Raw genomic sequence first — 19,366 nt, forward strand, 5'->3', positions numbered from 1 at the left:
TTTTACTATTTAGAAACCCGGCCGGGCGGAAATTAATATAATTAAGTGCTTGACATGTTGGGCAGGACTGGACATACGCCCTTGTTAACTTTTGCAGCTCAGGAAAATAAACTGCTTCGCGTACGCGTTGGATGGTTTTTCGAATACCAGCATGAGAAGCTAAAGCGGAGTCGTGTAACTCCTGCAGTACATTTAATCTAAGACTAGCTGGGATAACAGGTCGAAATTCGTTGTTGGAATTCGTAGTTTTTGTATAAAATAATAGACCATCTATTAGTTCGTAATGGGCCGTCCTATTTCTTATCGCGACAATATATTGGTGGCTAAAATTTTCAGGATCCTTTAAATAATCATAAATATTTTTAAATTCAGGATCCTTACTCAGTTCGGTTATCACAGTTTCTCGGGAATGTAACTTACATGCTGTGAGCATTGCCACCTTTACAGTATTAACTTCTTCATCTATTTTTATTCTGGATAGGGCATCTGCTACGATATTTTCCTTTCCGGGGCGTGTGCTTAATTACCAGATTATACTCTTGTAACTTTAGTGCCCATTTTATTAACCTTGTGGATAAGTTTTTCCCTGAGTACAATCTAGTTTCCGCCGCATGATCAGAATACACTGTTATTGGACCTTTCGAAAATAGACTCGGAACTTTTGCACTGCTAACAGAACTGCAAGTGCCTCTCTCTCAGTCGCGGAATAATTTTTTTGTGTTTGATTTAAAGTTCTACTAAAAAATGCCACGGGCTGCTGATTTTGCGAAAGTACCGCTCCTAGCGCATAATCCGAAGCATCCACTGAAATTTCTAAATTCTCATCGTTTTCAGGAAATTTCAAAACAGGGGCTTGCGTTAATGCTTGCTTTAATTTCTCGAAAGCACTATTGGCTTCGGCCGTGGACGAGAAAATTGCCTTTTTCCTTTTTAATTTTAACAATGGTTCAACAATAGCTGCAAAATCTTTTATAAAACTCTAACTTCAATCTTTGGAAGAGTCAAATTTTTCACAATAACTGTATTTAACTTGAAGAAAGAGGGCTTTTCTTGGCCTTCGGATTTCCGCACCCTCCCGTCAGCAGAAATCCGTTTTAGTTTAATTTTCTTTCTTCCTTTCCATGCCTTCCTTGTTTTTCCGCTGGCCTTCAGACTTTTTTTCTGGCTTACTATTGAACTGTCGACGTTCGCCGGTTGTTTTTGGATACTTTTTGGTCCTTGCCCTCTGATTCGATTTGCTTCCGTAGCCGTGTTCTTGCCTTTGCTGTGGTCTTGGCGCACCAAATTGGCTTCGTTGCTCAAACTGGCGTCTTCATTCGATGTCCGCCGTTCTTCTATTTTCAAACTGGATTGTTAGCTCAAATAACTTTTCCAGTGTAGTCGGATTCCTTAATTAAATAAAGTCTTGTACTTGGGGAACTAAACTCGGCAAAATCACTTGAATTATCTCAGGATCCGGACGGTTTCCATACAAGAGTTTAAAGACGTGAATTTTTCTTAAAATAAAGGTGGAAAGATTTTCGATTCGTTGCTGGTATATGCTGAAGAGTTCCGTTTCTAAACTTGCACGATCTCTTACGACAGGGAAGGGTTTTACTAAGGCAGTCTTAAAATTTTCGTAAGTATAGGTGGGACTTCCCGCTTGACCCAAGAGGCTTCTGCCTATACATTTGAACCAATTAAGCGCTTGGCCCCTCAAAGCGCTGGTAGCTAAGGTGACTTTATGGAACTCATGGACTGGATACAGCATGAAGTGGTCATCCAATTTTTCCAAAAAACTGGTTACCGGTGAGTTTCCATTAAATGTTGCTTCTGGTTTCATCGATGCGCGCATGGTCTGTACGATGTACCCAAATCCTTCCAGGGCGGCAGCTGGCATTTCTGGATTCTGAGTCGCTTCTGCAGGCACCACAGGTTCTTCTTGAAACTCGGCCATGGTTATTCTTCTTCGTCGGGCGCCACTATCAGGACTTGTATTCCTCTTTACTTGCTTTGGAAACATGAACTATCCTGACTCGGAACAGGGAGCTTACTCAAGCTATGTTTACTAAATTACGTGATTCAAATCTTATTTATTGCAACAACTTAAACTGTTATGACACTTTCAATTGCACAAGAGGCCCTTGCTTTTACAACTGCCTTTATTTGCGGAACACTTCCTTTTGCAATAACAGTGTGTACATATACTCCTCTCTTTTCAATCTACACCAGAGCATATCTGTGATTGTCGACATACACCGGTGAGGGTCCGAATGTAGAAGAATGTAATGCAATATTCGATCTTTCACCGACGTATTTGGTGAATGTTAACATTCTCCGGTGAAAGTCGACATTCTTTAATTTCGGTCTTTCGAGGTAACATATTTTTATACGATTATATATATATATATATATATATATATATATATATATATAATATATATAACACTTTAAATTGCACAAGAGGCCCTTGCTTTTACAACTGCATTTATTTGTGGAACACTTCCTTTTGCAATAACAATGTGTACATATACTCCGCTCTTTTCAATCTACACCAGAGCATATCTGTGATTATCGAAGTACACCGGTGAGGGTCCGAATGTAGAAGAATGTAATGCAATATTTGATCTTTCACCGACGTATTTGGTGAATGTTGACATTCTCCGGTGAATGTCGATATTCTCCAATTTCGGTCTTTCACGGTAACATATGTTTATAAGATTATATATATATATATATATCGTGTATATATATTGTTTATATATATATATATATATATAATCGTTTATTGCAATGCATTGTCGGAAACGCTTTCCTGGCCCATAGTGACGAGAGACAACACAAGAAAAATATGGTACGAACATTGTGAAGATATTTTTTTATTTTCCTTAGCGCAGCGGAAACCAAGAAATAAGAACAAAAGCAGGGGATCGCCATCAAAGAAAGTATTCGAAAGTTCCTTCGGAACGTATCCTAAACATGGGTTTGGTAGAGATAGTCCAGTGCATTGTTCAGCAAGATCACGAGACTTCACTTGCATTATCACTTCCGCTCGGGGTACGTCAACACATTAGTGCACGAAATCCCTGTTAGAAGTCCAACAGGAACTTGTGGCACATATCGTGGCAGCTGCTGGGAAAGTCCTCAGGATGCACAGTATTTTCCAGAACATCTTATGGTCGATGTGCGAGAGATGTGATACCTGCATCAGGGCGCAGGTCGTAATTTCGAACACCTTCTTTGAGGTCCATAAGTGTCTAATTTTGTTCCTACTTTTTAATTTCTCTTGTGCTAAGCGTAACTGGTGTCCGATCTTTCTTGTGTTTTGTGTTGTTTGCACCGGCCAGGAAAGTGTTTTCGGCCATGTTTTGCCATTTAATTTTTCGTCATCGTCGTCTCTCTCATATATGTGTATAATTACATATGACTCAAGTGTTGCTACTATATGATGACATTTACAAACACGGTGTTTAAAATGCTACATATTCCCATCCGAAAATATCTTTTTCTTTTCCTCTTGCCCTTCAAATAAGATATATGTGTCCTTCATTGCAAAATTACCTGGAACTTTAATTTTTCTTTTTTCGAGGACAATGGAGAGCATATTTCAGTATAGGCAGCTGTCAATATTCAAACATCAAATTGTAAATCCATTAAAGTGTGGCCGAAATGATCAGAAGGGCTAAATTCGCATAAGGATTTAGGAAATACATTTTGAATGATTTTGTAAATTTTCCTTCAATAAATTTAATGCAACAGGCAAAAGAAATTACAGGGAACAATAAATATAGGAGAAAACAGGTATATCTTTTCCTAATTTACTTTGATTTGATTGATTTCTTTCTTTCTTCCTGTATAAATAAATAAACTTTAAGAATGCAACTGAAGAATGAGAATAAAAGTTTCAATTGAAACAAATGGTGGCAAAAATCCTAGTGCGGCTCTGATGGACTACGAAAAAGACCAGCAATATGATCCGAATTTTGAATAACGAGAGAAAATTTGAAATCTGTGCAGCCAGCGATGCAAAGAGACTCGTTAAAATACAGGTTTGGCTGATTCAGAAAGAACGTTACGTGTATATCTTCTAAAATGCTTTTTCCATCCTTTGTTTGTAGTTGTTTCCCTTTTCATTTCAGTTTCCTTTTTTCCTCCTATTTTGCAATTTTCGTCATTGTTTCCCTCTGTTTTTAAGCCACCTGTTTATTATTTCTGTTATTATTATTGCAACTTATGTAAAAATTAAGTAAGGAAAAGTAAGGCACTGAAACTTTGCAAATTATTACGCTCTACGTGAGATTCATGGAGGCCGCTTATTGCATACAAATAACGCAAAATACTTTAACTTATCTGCTTGGCTTTAGGTCAGAACAACGAAAACAACAAATTCACCCTTTGTAGAAAACAATTCTGCCAGGCAATAATCTACGGGGAGTTTTTTCCCTATGAAACTGAGCCAAAAGTGTTATATAGTATCTAAATATGGAAGTGTTGTACATGTTAAACGTGATCGTCATTGCATTACTTTCACTATTTTACTAATGAAATAAAGATATACCGATTTTTTTGTAGATTGGAAAATCCTCCTTGTGATCATGAAAAGGAGCAAAAACTGGAAAACGAGAAAGAACTGGAAAACGAGAAGGAACTGGAAAAGAAGCGAGAACCGGAAAAGATGCAAAAACTGGAAAAGAATCAAAAACTGAATAAAAAGGAAGAACAGGAAAAGAAGGAGAAACTGGAAAAGAAGCAAGAACTCGAAAACTGGAAATGACACAAAAACTAGAAAAGAAGCAAGAACTGAAAAAGAAACAAAAGCTGGAAGAGATACAAAAACTAGAAAAGAAGCAGGAACAGGAAAAGATACAAGAATTAGAACAGAAGCGAGAACTGAAAAAGAAGCAAAAATTGGAAAAGAAGCAAGAAATGAAAATGAAACAAGAGCAGAAAAAGAAGCAAAAACTGGAAAAGAAGGAAGAACTGAAAAACAAACAAAAACTGGAAAAGCAACAGAAACTAGAAAAGAAGAAAGAACTGGAAAAGAAGCAATTACTGGAATGGATTCAAAAACTAGAAAAGAAAGAAGAACTGAAAAAGAAGAAAATACGGGAAGGAATACAAAAACTAGAAAAGAAAGAAGAACTGAAAATGGAGAAACATATTGAAGAGATGCTAAAACAAGCACACAAAAATGAACTGGAAAGGCAAAAGTTGAGGGAAAAATTGCAAAAACCAAAAAAGAGAGACCTGAAAATGAAGAAGGAACTGGAAAAAATGCAAAAACTGGAAAAGAAGCAAGAGCCGGAAAAGATGCCAGAAATGGAAAATATAGAGGAGTCTGAAAAGACGCAATACCTGGAAAAGAAGCAAAAAACGGAAAAGATTCCAAATCTGAAAGACAAGCTGGAACCGGAAAAGAACTGTCAAACCCGAAAAGGAAACCGGTTGAACTGCGAAAAGAGCCAGAACTGGATACCGACTGTAGAACGATTGATTTAATGACCAAACGAAGCAAGACCCGGAAAAGAAAAATAGAACAAATAAATCATATACCTGCTTCATTTTACCAAAATTTATTATCAACAACATTTTTATTATCAAGAACTTTATGGTGTTCTTAGTATATGGACGGCATTTGATAATATTTTGCTCGGTAAGTGTAACTACTGATATATTATAAGCTAGTAATTAGTCATGCTAACTTTAAGATACCAGTATTATTTTAGCAGCAACTAAGTACACTCTTTCGTAGTTCAGATCTATGTTTTCAGTGCCTTTCATGGCTGCGAGGTCTTCCGGTTTTACCTGGAAAGTCACAGTTTATTGACTTTTTTAACACATAGCTTTACACATGACAATATTTTTCAACAATAAATTTATGTTGTGCTACTGGCTTTAAATTGTGCAAATAAATATTGCACGGCATATCTTTCATAATTGAACTCATGAAATTAATTTATACAAATTTCATTTTAAAATTTGTTTGACCCTGAGCTGTCTTATCCAACTGCAGATATTCATAGAACTTTATATCAAGGTTCAAAGAAACGTTCAAAAAGGAATGTTTATCCACTTTTAATTATGTGTTAATCAGCATGATTTGCATTACTAAGATTGTAATTCTAAACAAATTAAAAGCTATTGTAGTATGTACATTAGCTTTTCATTTGCTTTCACCTTGTTTAAATTCAGTTTGACATACCACAGTTTCCGTCTCTACTCAGGATTTTTTCAGTGTAAAAATTCAAGATTACAAATTGAAATGAGCGAAAGAAATAACTTTTAAAATGTGTGTATACATTACATCAGAATCATAATATAATTAGATAAATAAACTGAATAATATGTTATAAAGCGAATTTATATCAATTTCGATTTCTTTCAAAATAGAAATTCCTTCGCACCTCATAAATCTCACAGAAACTCTCGGTTTGTGATTCGTGAGCTTTAGTTTTTTATATTTGGAATTTGGCAGCAATATGATTCACTGTTACGATGCAAATTCTTGCTCACAAATTGGTTATCTAACTAGAAAATGGTATAATTAAAATAAAATGAATATTATTAGATGGAAATGTTGGTTTCCTTTGCGTTTATCTGAATGGTATCGTATATATAAACCTGTTGGAGACGTTTTTTTCCCGCACATCGAATAGAGACACATAGTCACATAATACAAATAATATGAATACAAGAATATAGTGTAAGATGATGCTCTACCACATTTCTCTATTACTTAAGACTGCGAAAGATTTGTTAAAGCATTACAGGATCATACTCTGATGGATCTCGCCGTTCTGTTTCATTTTCTGCCCTCGAAAACACATTATCTTAGTACAATAGATTACTTTTGAAGGAATGGATTATTTGAAAACATTGTAACTGTAAGAATTATTCTCTGACGTTATTACTGAAAAAGCGGCTGAGAGCATAATCTTTGGCTATGCTCTTTAAGCTGTATTAAAACCATTTTGAAATGTAAGGCCTACAAACTGAAACGTAAATTTATCTTATTTCTGTACTATTCATTAGAGTTATATACATTCCCATCAATAGATACTGAATGGCTAAATATTCTGCTTACCCAAATCAGTTATTTTTTTTCTCTCTTCTTTTTCTTAATTTTAATTAGTCCGGAAAGTAAAGCTATAGAGAATTTCACTTCTTCATTAGAAATCTGATTTAGAATTTTGTTTTCGGAGATAAAAGTTTGAATTCTTTATCCCTTTTCTAAACACAAAGATTGAAAAACGTAACATCGAAATTTTGAAAACATTTATACACTAATAGAAGGGAAAAAAAACAGAATATAATGCTTCAGCAAGCATGTAAATATCTCTATCACTTAAGTTTCAGCTATGTTTGCTATAGTATATTCAGGCGTATAAGGCGCACTTTTAAAAGAAAATGCAAGATTGAAATTTATGGGTACGCGCTGTACGCCAGCTATAAAAATGTTATGTTTAGAAATATGGAAAAAGTGATTAGAATTAGATAAAATTAGATTTCTGCGTGTAATTAAATGCTTTTTATTTAAGAGAAATAACATAGTTTATGTACTTAAAAATTTTCGTTATCGGATTCTGTTTCATTTTCACCTTCACCTCTGATCCATACTTGCATAGACAGATCCAAGTTCCTCATATACGTCTCAATCTATAACTTCAAGCACATCATCGAATTCTGTTTCAGTTTTGCCGTAACTTTTACTCTGATCCACACATAAATAATCATCTTTCGTTGCATCTAGACCGTCAGATATACCACATAAATTAAACGGGTTTAATTTTATTCCGTGATTTTATTATCTACTGACACACTATTTATGCACTGACATGACGTATTTGGTCTCCATTTGTAATTAGTTTTTTCACCTTCACTTTTGTTCGAGTATTCCACTAACGTTTAAAATATTCTATCGATGATTTATTGACATATATGTCTAATATATGAACTAATGGCAATAATCCGCTTGGATAAACTGTCATATCTGTATAACACTCTTTCAACAACATATTTGTGCTATCCGTTAGATGGAGGATGAACATGTCCCAAAGTATTAGACTTTCTTGATTATCTGAGGCAAAAGGAAGCTTTTGCCAAATATTTCTTATCCACAGTTTCACAACATTTTTCTCCGCCGATCATTTCTCGTGAATACGGATGAAAACACTTTCGGGAAACTGCACTTCAGCAAAGTCTTTCTTTTCAAGATATCGATGAGCTTTTAATTTCGTACGGTCGGCTAAGCAGGAGATCAGTACGGTGAGGTGAGATTTCTCGTTGGCCTATTGATTTTATGTTAACCGTTATTTTTCTTTCATATCATTGTTTCTTTATCTCCTACTATATCAAAACTTCAGGAATGACATCGATATTTGCAACACGTGATAGTAAATAAAGTTTAACATATTTTTAAAAACTCATCAAAGTTTTATCTCTATATTTTCGAAGCCTTTGAAAAAATTTTATCTCTTTTTCTCGGGGAACTGAATTATTCCGTGAAGTAAATCGAATACACAACCTCAGTTTGCTTTAGAGTTTTCACTTCCATTTGCACTCGTTTTTTCTATTTTTAAGGCAAAGAAACGTACGCTGTTTCTTGTTACAATTAATCCATTCTAGTGATGATGGGGATTTTCTACAATGCAGTTTCCAACACTTTCGCCGACGGTAAGCTATTTCATTACTTCTTTATGCAATACACATTTATTCTTTGGCGCAATAATCATTGTAAAATTTCATGCCTCTTCCACTCGTGTACGAAGCATTCACGAAAACCATCCTGCATGATTTCCATTTTCTTTCGCAAACTGAATGACTTAACATTTGAAACTTGCATAGTGTTTGTTTCGTTCGGCGAAAGCCATAACTACTGGTGAAGAAAGCACTGGATGAACTACACTTCACTAAAAGCAAATGTGATATCGTTAAGTCTTTGATGTTGACATCAGAACCACGGCTTCAAATGACTACAGAAAGAAGAAACATGACTCCTAATTCCGCAAATTCACTTTGGTCGAAAGTGCACTCTTATCCAAATGATGTTCCTTATTTCTCGAAGTCCTAGAATAACATTCTCTTCCACATCCAGAATGAATACAAATCACCTCCTACCTTGCAGAAATATTTTCCCCGATAATCATTTCTCCTGCGCACCACCTTATCGCTTGCCAAACTGCAATGTTTCCGCAATTGACATATTTGCTCGTGTTTCCTAAGGTATGAAATAATCAAGAAGAGCTGTTGCGAGATATGATGTTTTTGGTATTGCCAAACCACCATGTGTATTTTATTGCTTTCTTTATTTACTAAAGACCTGATGCATTGTAATTAAGCGATATAAGAACTTGATTTATATGCGATTACGTTTTCTTATACAAAATGTTCCAACAAGGTGCTTATGGGTTGTAATTTCATTTATTCAAAACTCAGTCTAGTTATATTTATAAAATTTTCAATAGCAAACGAAAGTTTTAAGAAAACAGTTTAAACGTTTTGGGTCAAGATACTTTTCAAAAAAAGTCTAATCCAAGAATTATATATATGAGAAATTTTATGTAAAAACAAATGGCGCACATTTTTACGTTTGAAATTTACTGGCATATTCCATGCCAAATTTAGTAAGAGATTTCAGGTTTTTACCAGCTATAGGAAGTCAAGGATTTCTAGAATAATTTACAAAGTCAAGGACGAGTTCTGTCTATTGTTAATTGGTATTTTCATTTCCAAAATAGAACATTGAAAATTAAATTTTGAGAGAAGTCTTTTTAATTTTTTTGGCACGCTGCATAATGAGTTGATTTCAAAAAAGCTGAAAATAAAAGTATCAGTTTTCTACATTTTACTAATTATTCTTTCCTCCAATACCTAGACTTCATTTCGGAAACTTTCCTTTTGGTTATAAGAAATAAATCACAAAACAATTGACTGATGTCAATCGAAATCAGACGGAGATACTTATGTTCAAAATTATTTCATAACGAGTGCAAACTTTTTCCTCATAAAATTATGAGTGTCGGAGAAACATATGAAGAGCTAGGCTTCGTAATTTTTACAAAACAAATGACTTTAAATTTAAAAGTACCAAAGCGCAAACATTTACGTTTTTCAAAACACATTTGTACTTGCAAGTCAATGCCTACCACAAACGACCAAGATCCGGTCTGAACTTTTGCAGACAGTGCACAGACATGCGTTTCGAGTACCTTTCATTTTGGTTATTTGCGTATGCCATGTAACCTTCTCAAATATTCTCATGCTTGTGACTCAGAATTGAAATATCATTTTAACTGATATTTTTATGTGATGTGTAACAATAATTTTGTTTATTTTTCAGGATGAAGATTCAGGCCCCCTTTGCGCATACCGACTGTAATTTGAATAGCCAGTTTACAATAACAAGCTTAATAGTAACCGACCGTCATAGGAAGACGCCCGAGGCTTAAAGGAACGCGAATCTCTATCAAAGTTGCAACTTGTGTAAATGCAATTTTGACTTTTAAATTCTTTTATTTTCCCTTTCTCGTGTCAAAAATGTTTCTTTCTTCAATATTTAGTTTAATAACGTGAAACTTTAATTTAAATTTTTCTTTTCGCTATTTTTACTTTAAAAAGATTTTAAGTTCTTTCATTTTACAAAAGTAATACTGATTTTAAAAACTATAAATATTTCCTTTTGGTTTTTTATTTTAAAAAATTGCTTTTAAATTCTCACTTTATTTATTTTACAGAAATATTATATACTCTTATAAGCTAAACATATTTCTTTTTTGTATTTCCATAAATGCCATTTTTTCAAAAAATATTTTACTCCTTTTCATTAAGGGGTGTTGGAAACCCTATAGCAACAATGTTGAATTGGCAATTTTTGGATTACCTTTTCTGAAAATCTGCTGTTCTTACAGGCTTGAAGGTTTTTACGTAATTAAAGTACATCTATCACCTCGCGCTCTTACAAGCACGAGGCAGGTTCGTCTATGCGCTCGCCATAGTAGGAAAATAATCTCTATCTTTGAAATTTTATCCTCTAATTTATTACACATAACGGTACACAATATACAATAAAACAAATATCACTAGTATAGTATACATTTAATTATATACATAATATAAGGCGTGCAAAACATTCTTTAAGTAATTTCAACTATATACATAATATAAGGCGCGCAAAACATGTTTTAAGTAATCTCTTTCCACACGGCATGGCTGCCGGTCCAATCGCTAAAGTACCAAGTCTCGTATTCACGCCACCAGCCTGCCTCGATCGGTTTTTCCGAGGAATCTCGAATTCTTTTAATACGGTGTCTTTAATCATAATATTGTTATATCAATCCATTTCATCGAGAGTCGCGATCAAACTTTTAACTTTTGTTTTTAAACTCTGCAAAATAATTTTCCCTTCTTCAGATATTTTATAGAGATTAAGAATCACTTCATCATGATGTAAAAAGAACAGCCATTTCTCAGCTTTCGATGGTGGGTCAAACATAACTCCTTTCATTATTTTCAAATGTTTCAATAATCGTTTCCCTTGCTCTAAGAATCTCCTATATCTTGATAAAAATAAGAACCTTAATTTCTCATTTCCATATAAAATATACTTTCTCGGTGTCTACTGGTTTTAACGCCTGACATTCGAATCATGTTATTAACAGACATAAAAACAATTATAATTTTCTAAGTTAATATGGTTAATATATAAATTAAGAAGGACTTACCTTTGATCCCGATAGTGAAAATATCGAACGAAGAGCACAACTTGACGCTGATAACTTTAATCATGAGCACACTGCAGTGGCACGTAACTTGACATGATTACAACACGGTAATTCACATTATCCCTGATTTAACTTTTCATGATTTCACTAGGATGATGAACACTGATGATCCCATTTTACCACTCACTAGCTGTTAACTTTTTAGCACATCACGCTTTCACAAATCGGATGAATTTATTCGCACACATGGCCCTAAACGCGCCATTTTCTTTCGTCATAAAAATCTTCTCTCATCGTAGATCCATTCGTGAACTATCACCGAATTTCATTTTATAACTTTCAGTAACTTTTTACAACCATATTTATTTATTATTTTCACTATTTAGTGATTTCCTTTTTCACAATCTTATCCTATCGACTGCGCCGATTTGCACCTCGCGCCGTTTCAAGTCCGAGGCGGGTTCGGTCATTTCTCATGCACTCGCCATAATAGGAAAATAATCTCCATCAGCTTTGAAATTTTATCCACTAATTTATTAAACAATACACAATAAAACAAATACCACTACTATACATTTAGCTTAAGTTATCTCTTTGCACACGGCATGACTGCCGGTCCATCCGCAAAAGTCACAAGTCTGGTATTCTTCCCACCAGCTTGCCTCCACTCTGTTTTCCGGCGTAACTACGTCCCTTCCTTTAACCGTCTTTCGCCCCTCGCGGATAAAATGTTCTGGAAACGTCTTTCGCTAAGGGAAGTAACATCACAATACCTAGCTGAATATACTGAAAAGAGCTTTTTTATCATTTTAAATTTTAGAGTATTTTACAGTATATTTTGTTACGCATAGTAAAATTTAGCACTGATTATAATCAAAAGCTCTTTTCGGCAAATATTTGGAAGCGTAGTAAATAAGGTATAAAAATTTCAGATACCTGTGAGCAGTAGTTCTTGAGAACAGGTACTACATCGAGTATAAAAAATCACGTTCGGGGGAAAACGCGATTTTATGTAAAAATTCTCAATTATCAAAGTATTCAATGACAAATTAAAGCTAGATTTTGTACAGTCCTAATTTTCATAGAGATTAAAGAACGGTGTTTTAAGAAAGCTAAAATTGTAGAGAATTTGAAAATGCAAATATCAGAAATCCTCATTTTATGAAATGTTTTGGCTTTCATCACCCCTTCAACTATTCTATTCTTTAAAGTCCTTTCTCTTTTTTTTCTATTCTGGTAAAACTTGATATATAAATTTAATTCTTTGTCTTTTAATTTTTAATTTTATATCTCTGGTCGCATTTCTCTTTAACGATTAACATTTTGCATTTGGCTTATTATTATTATATTAAAATTATGCAAAATGAACAAACAGTAAATAATGAGATGCTCAATTAAAAACAAATACAGATTTAATGATAAAAGGGAAATTTTTAATGTCATTACAAACAAGATTTCAAGGGGTTCAAGAGGCCGTTGCCTAAAAAAAAAAAGAAAACAATTCGTCGTTTCCGGAAGAAATGAAACTTTAAAAAATATTTTCGTTGTCACAAAAACCAAACTTTTTGAAACATTACGTTATTCAAACTCTTACGTCACTTCCGAGTGTCACGTTATCTAAGATGGCATAGGTTTCGGCTACGTACCCAAGCCTCTGGCATCTCCTGAGGGCGGTTGGTTACTACACCTGAACCAACGATAGTGAACTTCCGGTGATATCCTTCTGTCTGTACCTGAATGAAACTGGCTCTATTTGACGGCACACTAGCGAAACACTAAAAAGTCATGATTTAAACGACGATGATTTGAATAATTTAACTGGAATTTTGAGGACGACAATTTAGATTAACTGCTGCTGATTTTTTATTTAGGTGGTCGTGAGTATATGGTTTAGTGATGAAGAGTATGAATAATTGAGTAGGATGATAATAAAACTTTAGGTGATCGGGCTTTGTATCTAGGTGAAGTTTTTTTATTCTGACGACGACTTCAATGATGATGATGAAGATGATACATAGGATGGTTTAGAATGACTGATGTGATTTGGGTGATGATGGTTTATCTTATTCTGACGATGATCATGGTGACGCGATATACATGATGATTAAAATGACGATGTGTATTAAGTGATAATAAATATTTAGATGAATTTGATGGTGACATAGTTTTGACTGATGACGATTTTATACATGATGTGAGAGTGATTTATATAATACTTTAGAGGAGTTAGACAATAAAGACGATGATTAAATGAGGATGAAGAAGATGATGATTTGGTTGATATTGCTTTCTATTTAGATGATCTGGAAGATTATGATTTATCTATCTCGACGATGATAATGGTGATGATGACATATACGACGGTTTAAACTGAAGGTATGATTTCGATGATGATGATTATTTAAATGATGGTTTTCAATTATCTGGTGATAATTTTATAATTTCTTTCTTGGTTATTCAGATAACAATTTTGATGGTGATTTAGAAGTTTGAGGTGATGAAGACGATGATCAAATGAGAATCATATTGTTGATGGTGGTGATTTAGATGATACTGCTTTTTATTTAGTTGATTTGAGCTATAATGATTTATCTTAATTTGGCGATATTTTCAATGACGATGATGATGATAATATATATATATATGATGGTTTAACATGAAGATGTGTTTTGGGTAGTTATGCTTAGTTAGATGTCTTAGATTAGCAGATGAAGTTGATTGGATTTAGAAGGAAATTTATATATATGATGATTTCAATGAGTTAGATATTGATTTAGATGAAGGTATATTCATTTGATAATGATTATTTAAACAATAAGAGGGTCGTCCGAAAAATTACTTTGCCGTAAACCATAAAAAACAAAGTCTTATTACCTGGAAAAACCTATTGCAAAAGATACAGCTATATTTCTGCTACTTCTCAGCATAAGAAACATCGGAACTATACCAATTGTCATAGCGTCGGTTACCTATTTCCATTAGAGTGTCATAGAAGTCTGTCGCCTGGGAAGAAAGGCAGCCCGTCACATTTGTCTGCAACATTTCACCTGTAGGAAAGTGTGCCCAGACAAGAACGTCTTCAGGTGCAATAACACGTGGAAGTACTTAACAGCAAGATCGAAGCCATAGAATGGATGGTCAGACATCTCCCAGCGAAACGTCTGCAACATATATTTTGTAGAATTCCCCGTATGCGTCCGATGTTGTCGTAGGACACCACAACACCAGCACTGAGCATCCCAAACCATTTGTTCTGAATGGCTCTTCAGATGTTCTCTAGTAAAGCGCAATAAAGATCAGCTTTCACCGGAGCACCACTCGCCAATACGTCAATGAGCAGAATGTCTTTACTATCCCAGAATACCGTGGACTTCAATTTCCGTGCATAGACTGAGGATCGTCCGGCGCGTGGATCCCTGTGACGCCAATCAATTGTGAGTTGCTGTTTTCTGTGGTGAAGTGAGCTACCCACATCTCATCACCTGTAACGATTCTGTTAAATTGCGTTCAATAAACTGATTTATGTATCTGCTGCCTCTAGTTCTTTGTGTTTAAGTTTTGAGTATTCGAAATGGAACTCAAATACAATCAATCATATATATAGATTACATATCAATTCATATATTTGAATTAAATACATATTTACTTACCGGCCCGAAACTTTCTTAACACGTTGAGCGCGGCGCCGGTCTCTGGGGATTGACAGTGAACTTTCCGTGTGGCCGGCGTCGGTCCCTGGGAACCGGCACTGGAATTTTCGTTTGCCTGGCGTCGTTCCACGGAACCGACAGTATAAGTTAAAAAATAAATATAGTCTCAATGAAATGTGATCAAATTTAGCATTAATGAAATGTATTGAAACATTCTAAACAAAAACACGGCTTAGCTTTAAGGCTTAGCTCGCTGCCGGCTGAACGGAAAGGACAGCAAATTCGGCGCCGAACTCAGCGTGTTAATTAGAAAGCTACCGCTCGGCCTTAAAAACGCACAGCAGTTTGGTTTAAATAACCATTGATAACACTATTCTATAACGTTCTTTCTATAACGTTCTATAACGTATTATTCTATAACGTTCTTTCTATAACGTATTATTCTATAACGTTCTTTGTACGTTAAAGTACATATAGCACAAGAGTGTGCAAGGAAACTGATATATAACAAATTTATTTAATATTTTTCATATAATAAGGATAATTTCAAACTGTAATCATAATTCTAAAAATCCATGACATTATCGAATTGAGACCTGTTTCGATGTCAGATATATCTCGTAATGAAATCTGATATTTTTTGAAATTTAACAACTAATTTTTCGAGGTATTTGACAGTCCAATCTGTATAAGTTTCATTTATTTGTTTAAATGTTTGTAAAGTGTTATCACAGATTTTCATAAAAAAGGGTGTGAGAGGTAATTGATAAAATTGATAGATAGAAATGGAGGGAATATTATGCATTTGTTCAGAAACATAAACGTAGTATTTGTGAGATTTCTCGCACAGCCAAATTATAATTGTTTTGTTATTTCTTTTTTTTCATATTTAATTCTTTTAAATTAATTTCTCAAAGTTTGTCATAATTTATGTGACTCAACTAGGTACGAAAAATTGATTCGGAATGTAAAAGAAATATATGTATTCTGTAACATTATTTTTTGTAAAGTTTAATTTTTTTTAATTAACAAGGTCTGTAACCAATGTTTGCACTTATTTAATGCACGGAGTTCCAAGCAGTTTCACTCATCATCCTACAAGCTGCAATAAACACAAAAACACAACTCTGAAAATGAAATATTCTAACAAGGATTGTAAAGCCAAAGGCATATAACTAGTCTCCTCTGTATGCTCAGATCATTCAATATGATTTCTCTCACAGCTTATACATTTTCAGATGAGTTACTCACGTTCGTTTTTAAAGGTAATCAAAATAATGTAAAACTGCAATTAAAAAGATTAAAATTTCGACAAATTGACTAAATGAAATATATATTCGCTGGTCGCTTAAAATTGCTTCAACGGTACCTAGTTCCAAATTGCAAGATGGGTATTCCACACACGGATAATCGAGAATTAGTATAACATTCTACAGCAAAACATTGCAAATTCCGTGCTTTTTTCATATAATGCATTCATGCTGTCAGATTTATTATGTCTAATCTTATAATATTATTGTAAAATTACGGCCGGTAGAAATCATTCCTTGAAAATGAAGGCCCCTTGCCACCTTCTTGATGACTAATTTCAAATGGATAATTCAAACGTGGCGAAAAGAGAAATATTAAAATTTTCAAAAATTCGTGTTTACGGTTTTTTAATACCTAGATTTACCACTGCTAACTAATATTATGATATAATAATATATTAATAATTAGTCAAATGAAATTTATGTGGCTTCGTGTCAACCACTTGGTATTTTTAACGCTGTGTTTGAGCAAAAACAGAATATTGTTTATTTAAGCTATAATAAACATCCTACAGTAACATTTAGTTATTGTACATTGTTTTTTATCAGCACTTACGAGCTGAAGTTTCGTCTTATTAAACTATCCATATTGGTGTTTTTCATGCTCCTATATTGTTTTTGTATATAAATAATGGAAATTACAATTGGGATGATCAGTTCCATAAAACTCTCAGTATTCTGCAATCCTAACCACATGACCAATGGTGCCCCAAACATACAAGAAACAAACAGGTATTTACAAGTAGGAATGATTTTCGAAACGTTTGCTTAAACTCAAAACAAAATAAAACAAAAGGGTCGAATCAAAATGTTAATGTTTCATAAAAATGTGCAGGATAATGTTAGATGTAAAGCCTGTTTTCGTTTCCCTGGCAGACGTACTAGGAAGTTTCATAAATGAAAGTTTTCTCTTTTGGTGGGATAGTGGCTGTGACCTATACATCGAGCATTCATTGCTGGACAGTACGTGTATAATTACAGATAGATAGAGATAAGTAATTAATAGAGTATTTGACATATATAAACTCATCATTCAGATCTTCGAAAGTGTTCAAATAGTAAAAACACGATACCGTATGCTTTCACCACTTCACTTATGATGTAGACTATGCCCATATGAGGTACTTCTCCCTGTTAGAGTTAACTAAATCTTAGCTATTGAAATATAGCATTTTCAAATTCTTTCCATTTGAATTTAACATGAATAATTTTACTCTGATCTCTCTCATTCTTTTCTGTTTGTTTCTTACTTCTAGCCATCTATATCCAGTTCTATATCTTCTACTTGTGCCTCTGATATTTAATGTAACGGCATTTTGCTTTAGAGTAAATAGATTTAAATTAATTAAAAATTACATTCCTATTTTCAAAATACTTTTATTAATATTTCAAGGTAAACATTTTGATATTCGTCAAATGGAACTCGAACCTAAAATTTAATTTTTATTAAATCTTTAATCTATTTCCAGCACTATGCATAAAAATGCCCTTTCTTGTTAAAATAACGAAACTGATTTTAGATTTACTAGTAATGAATCAAATTGCAAATTGCTTAGTTGACATTTTTCAGCCCTCAGAGTACATTCCATTTAACTATGCAGTAAATCGAATGATTGTTTGCAGTTAACAATATGTAAAAAGCTGTTTGGGCCAGGTCGAGAAACAGGTGGTTTACATCTGGAGGAAACGAATTTTTGACAATGTCTATATACTATATATAAACGAATAATTAGAAACTTCCGCGTAATGCTCTTATGAAATAATTCACTGTATATTAGAAAAGTACGAGAAACAGACGCATATTTTTTCAAATGAAAAGAATCGAAAAATTATGTGCTTACTAAAATCAAAAATCTCAGGCGAACAACAAATAAGGCCTTGTAAGGCCTTATGTATTGTTCCTTATAAGTTATGTGAATTTCCTTATAAGGCCTATTAAATTATACACACTTTTTGCTGCTGATCATTTAAATTTATTTCTTCGAATTGCTCTTTCAAACTTGAATACCCGATTCCTAAAAGAAAGTTGCTGATTTTGAAATAATGTATACTGCTTAATTTTGGTCGTGCGTTTATGAATTTTTTCTAATTTTATTTCTTTATTAGCGGAAGTACCCGATGTCAATTAAGTTAGATTGAAAGCAATGTATCTAACAACAGAGAGAACGATACCGTTGTAATCCTTCTCTAACGATGTAAAAAATACGATTCATAGTTATACATTTTTCAGTCTGGTGCGATATGCAACCCCACATAAAAAATTTCGATAGAAAAATATAATTCTCTCTCATTGTATCAGAAGCAATGTCACTCAGCTTTTAGTGATTTTCGTCTTTCTAATCAAATGGCCATAACAGCTCAAGTTCCATCCAATATTTCACCTATATTCAACTTTAGTCGATTCAATGTCGCAAAATATTTATCATAATTGATGAGAAATCAATAACGCAAACAAACAAACAAACACACAAACAGACATTCTTCTTTATATATATAGGTTATGTAAAATTGACAATTTTTTTTATTAACAAAATGTAAGATTTGCAAGCGAGCAGTAGCAACACTTTTCGAAATAAAACAATTCTATCTTCAACGCCCGAGACTGTTACCACTAGGAAAAATGAGTGCGAAAATTAGAACTTTCAGAATTTTTAATTAGTATTTTCGCTCATGAAAGTGGTTAAGATGAGAATAGTCGAAATGGCTT

General features: G+C 33.7%; 2 protein-coding genes across 4 annotated transcripts in view; both read left to right on the forward strand.

The window, feature by feature from the left end:
- LOC146996203 (uncharacterized) overlaps positions 1–5,860 on the forward strand; it is a 32,454-nt gene extending 26,594 nt beyond the window's left edge. Inside the window, exon 2 of the mRNA XM_085820309.1 lies at positions 4,552–5,860. Within this exon, the coding sequence (XP_085676435.1) occupies positions 4,750–5,478 (729 nt within the window). The 5' untranslated portion in view covers positions 4,552–4,749 and the 3' untranslated portion in view covers positions 5,479–5,860. The remainder of the gene's footprint in view (positions 1–4,551) is intronic.
- The window catches only part of LOC146996201 (uncharacterized), a 186,932-nt gene extending 171,703 nt beyond the window's left edge, over positions 1–15,229 (forward strand). For all 3 annotated transcript variants that reach the window (XR_015042049.1, XR_015042047.1, XM_085820312.1), the window contains one exon: positions 10,319–15,229. Coding sequence is in view for 1 of the 3 variants with exons in the window: in XM_085820312.1 (XP_085676438.1) it covers positions 10,319–10,427 (109 nt within the window). In the remaining 2 variants the exon portion in view is untranslated. The remainder of the gene's footprint in view (positions 1–10,318) is intronic.
- The last annotated feature ends 4,137 nt before the right edge of the window (positions 15,230–19,366 follow it).

This window comes from Stegodyphus dumicola, chromosome 7, assembly GCF_044657685.1.
Source record: "Stegodyphus dumicola isolate Sdum_Otavi_A_Nest chromosome 7, ASM4465768v1".
NCBI classification, from domain to species: Eukaryota; Metazoa; Arthropoda; class Arachnida; order Araneae; family Eresidae; genus Stegodyphus; species Stegodyphus dumicola.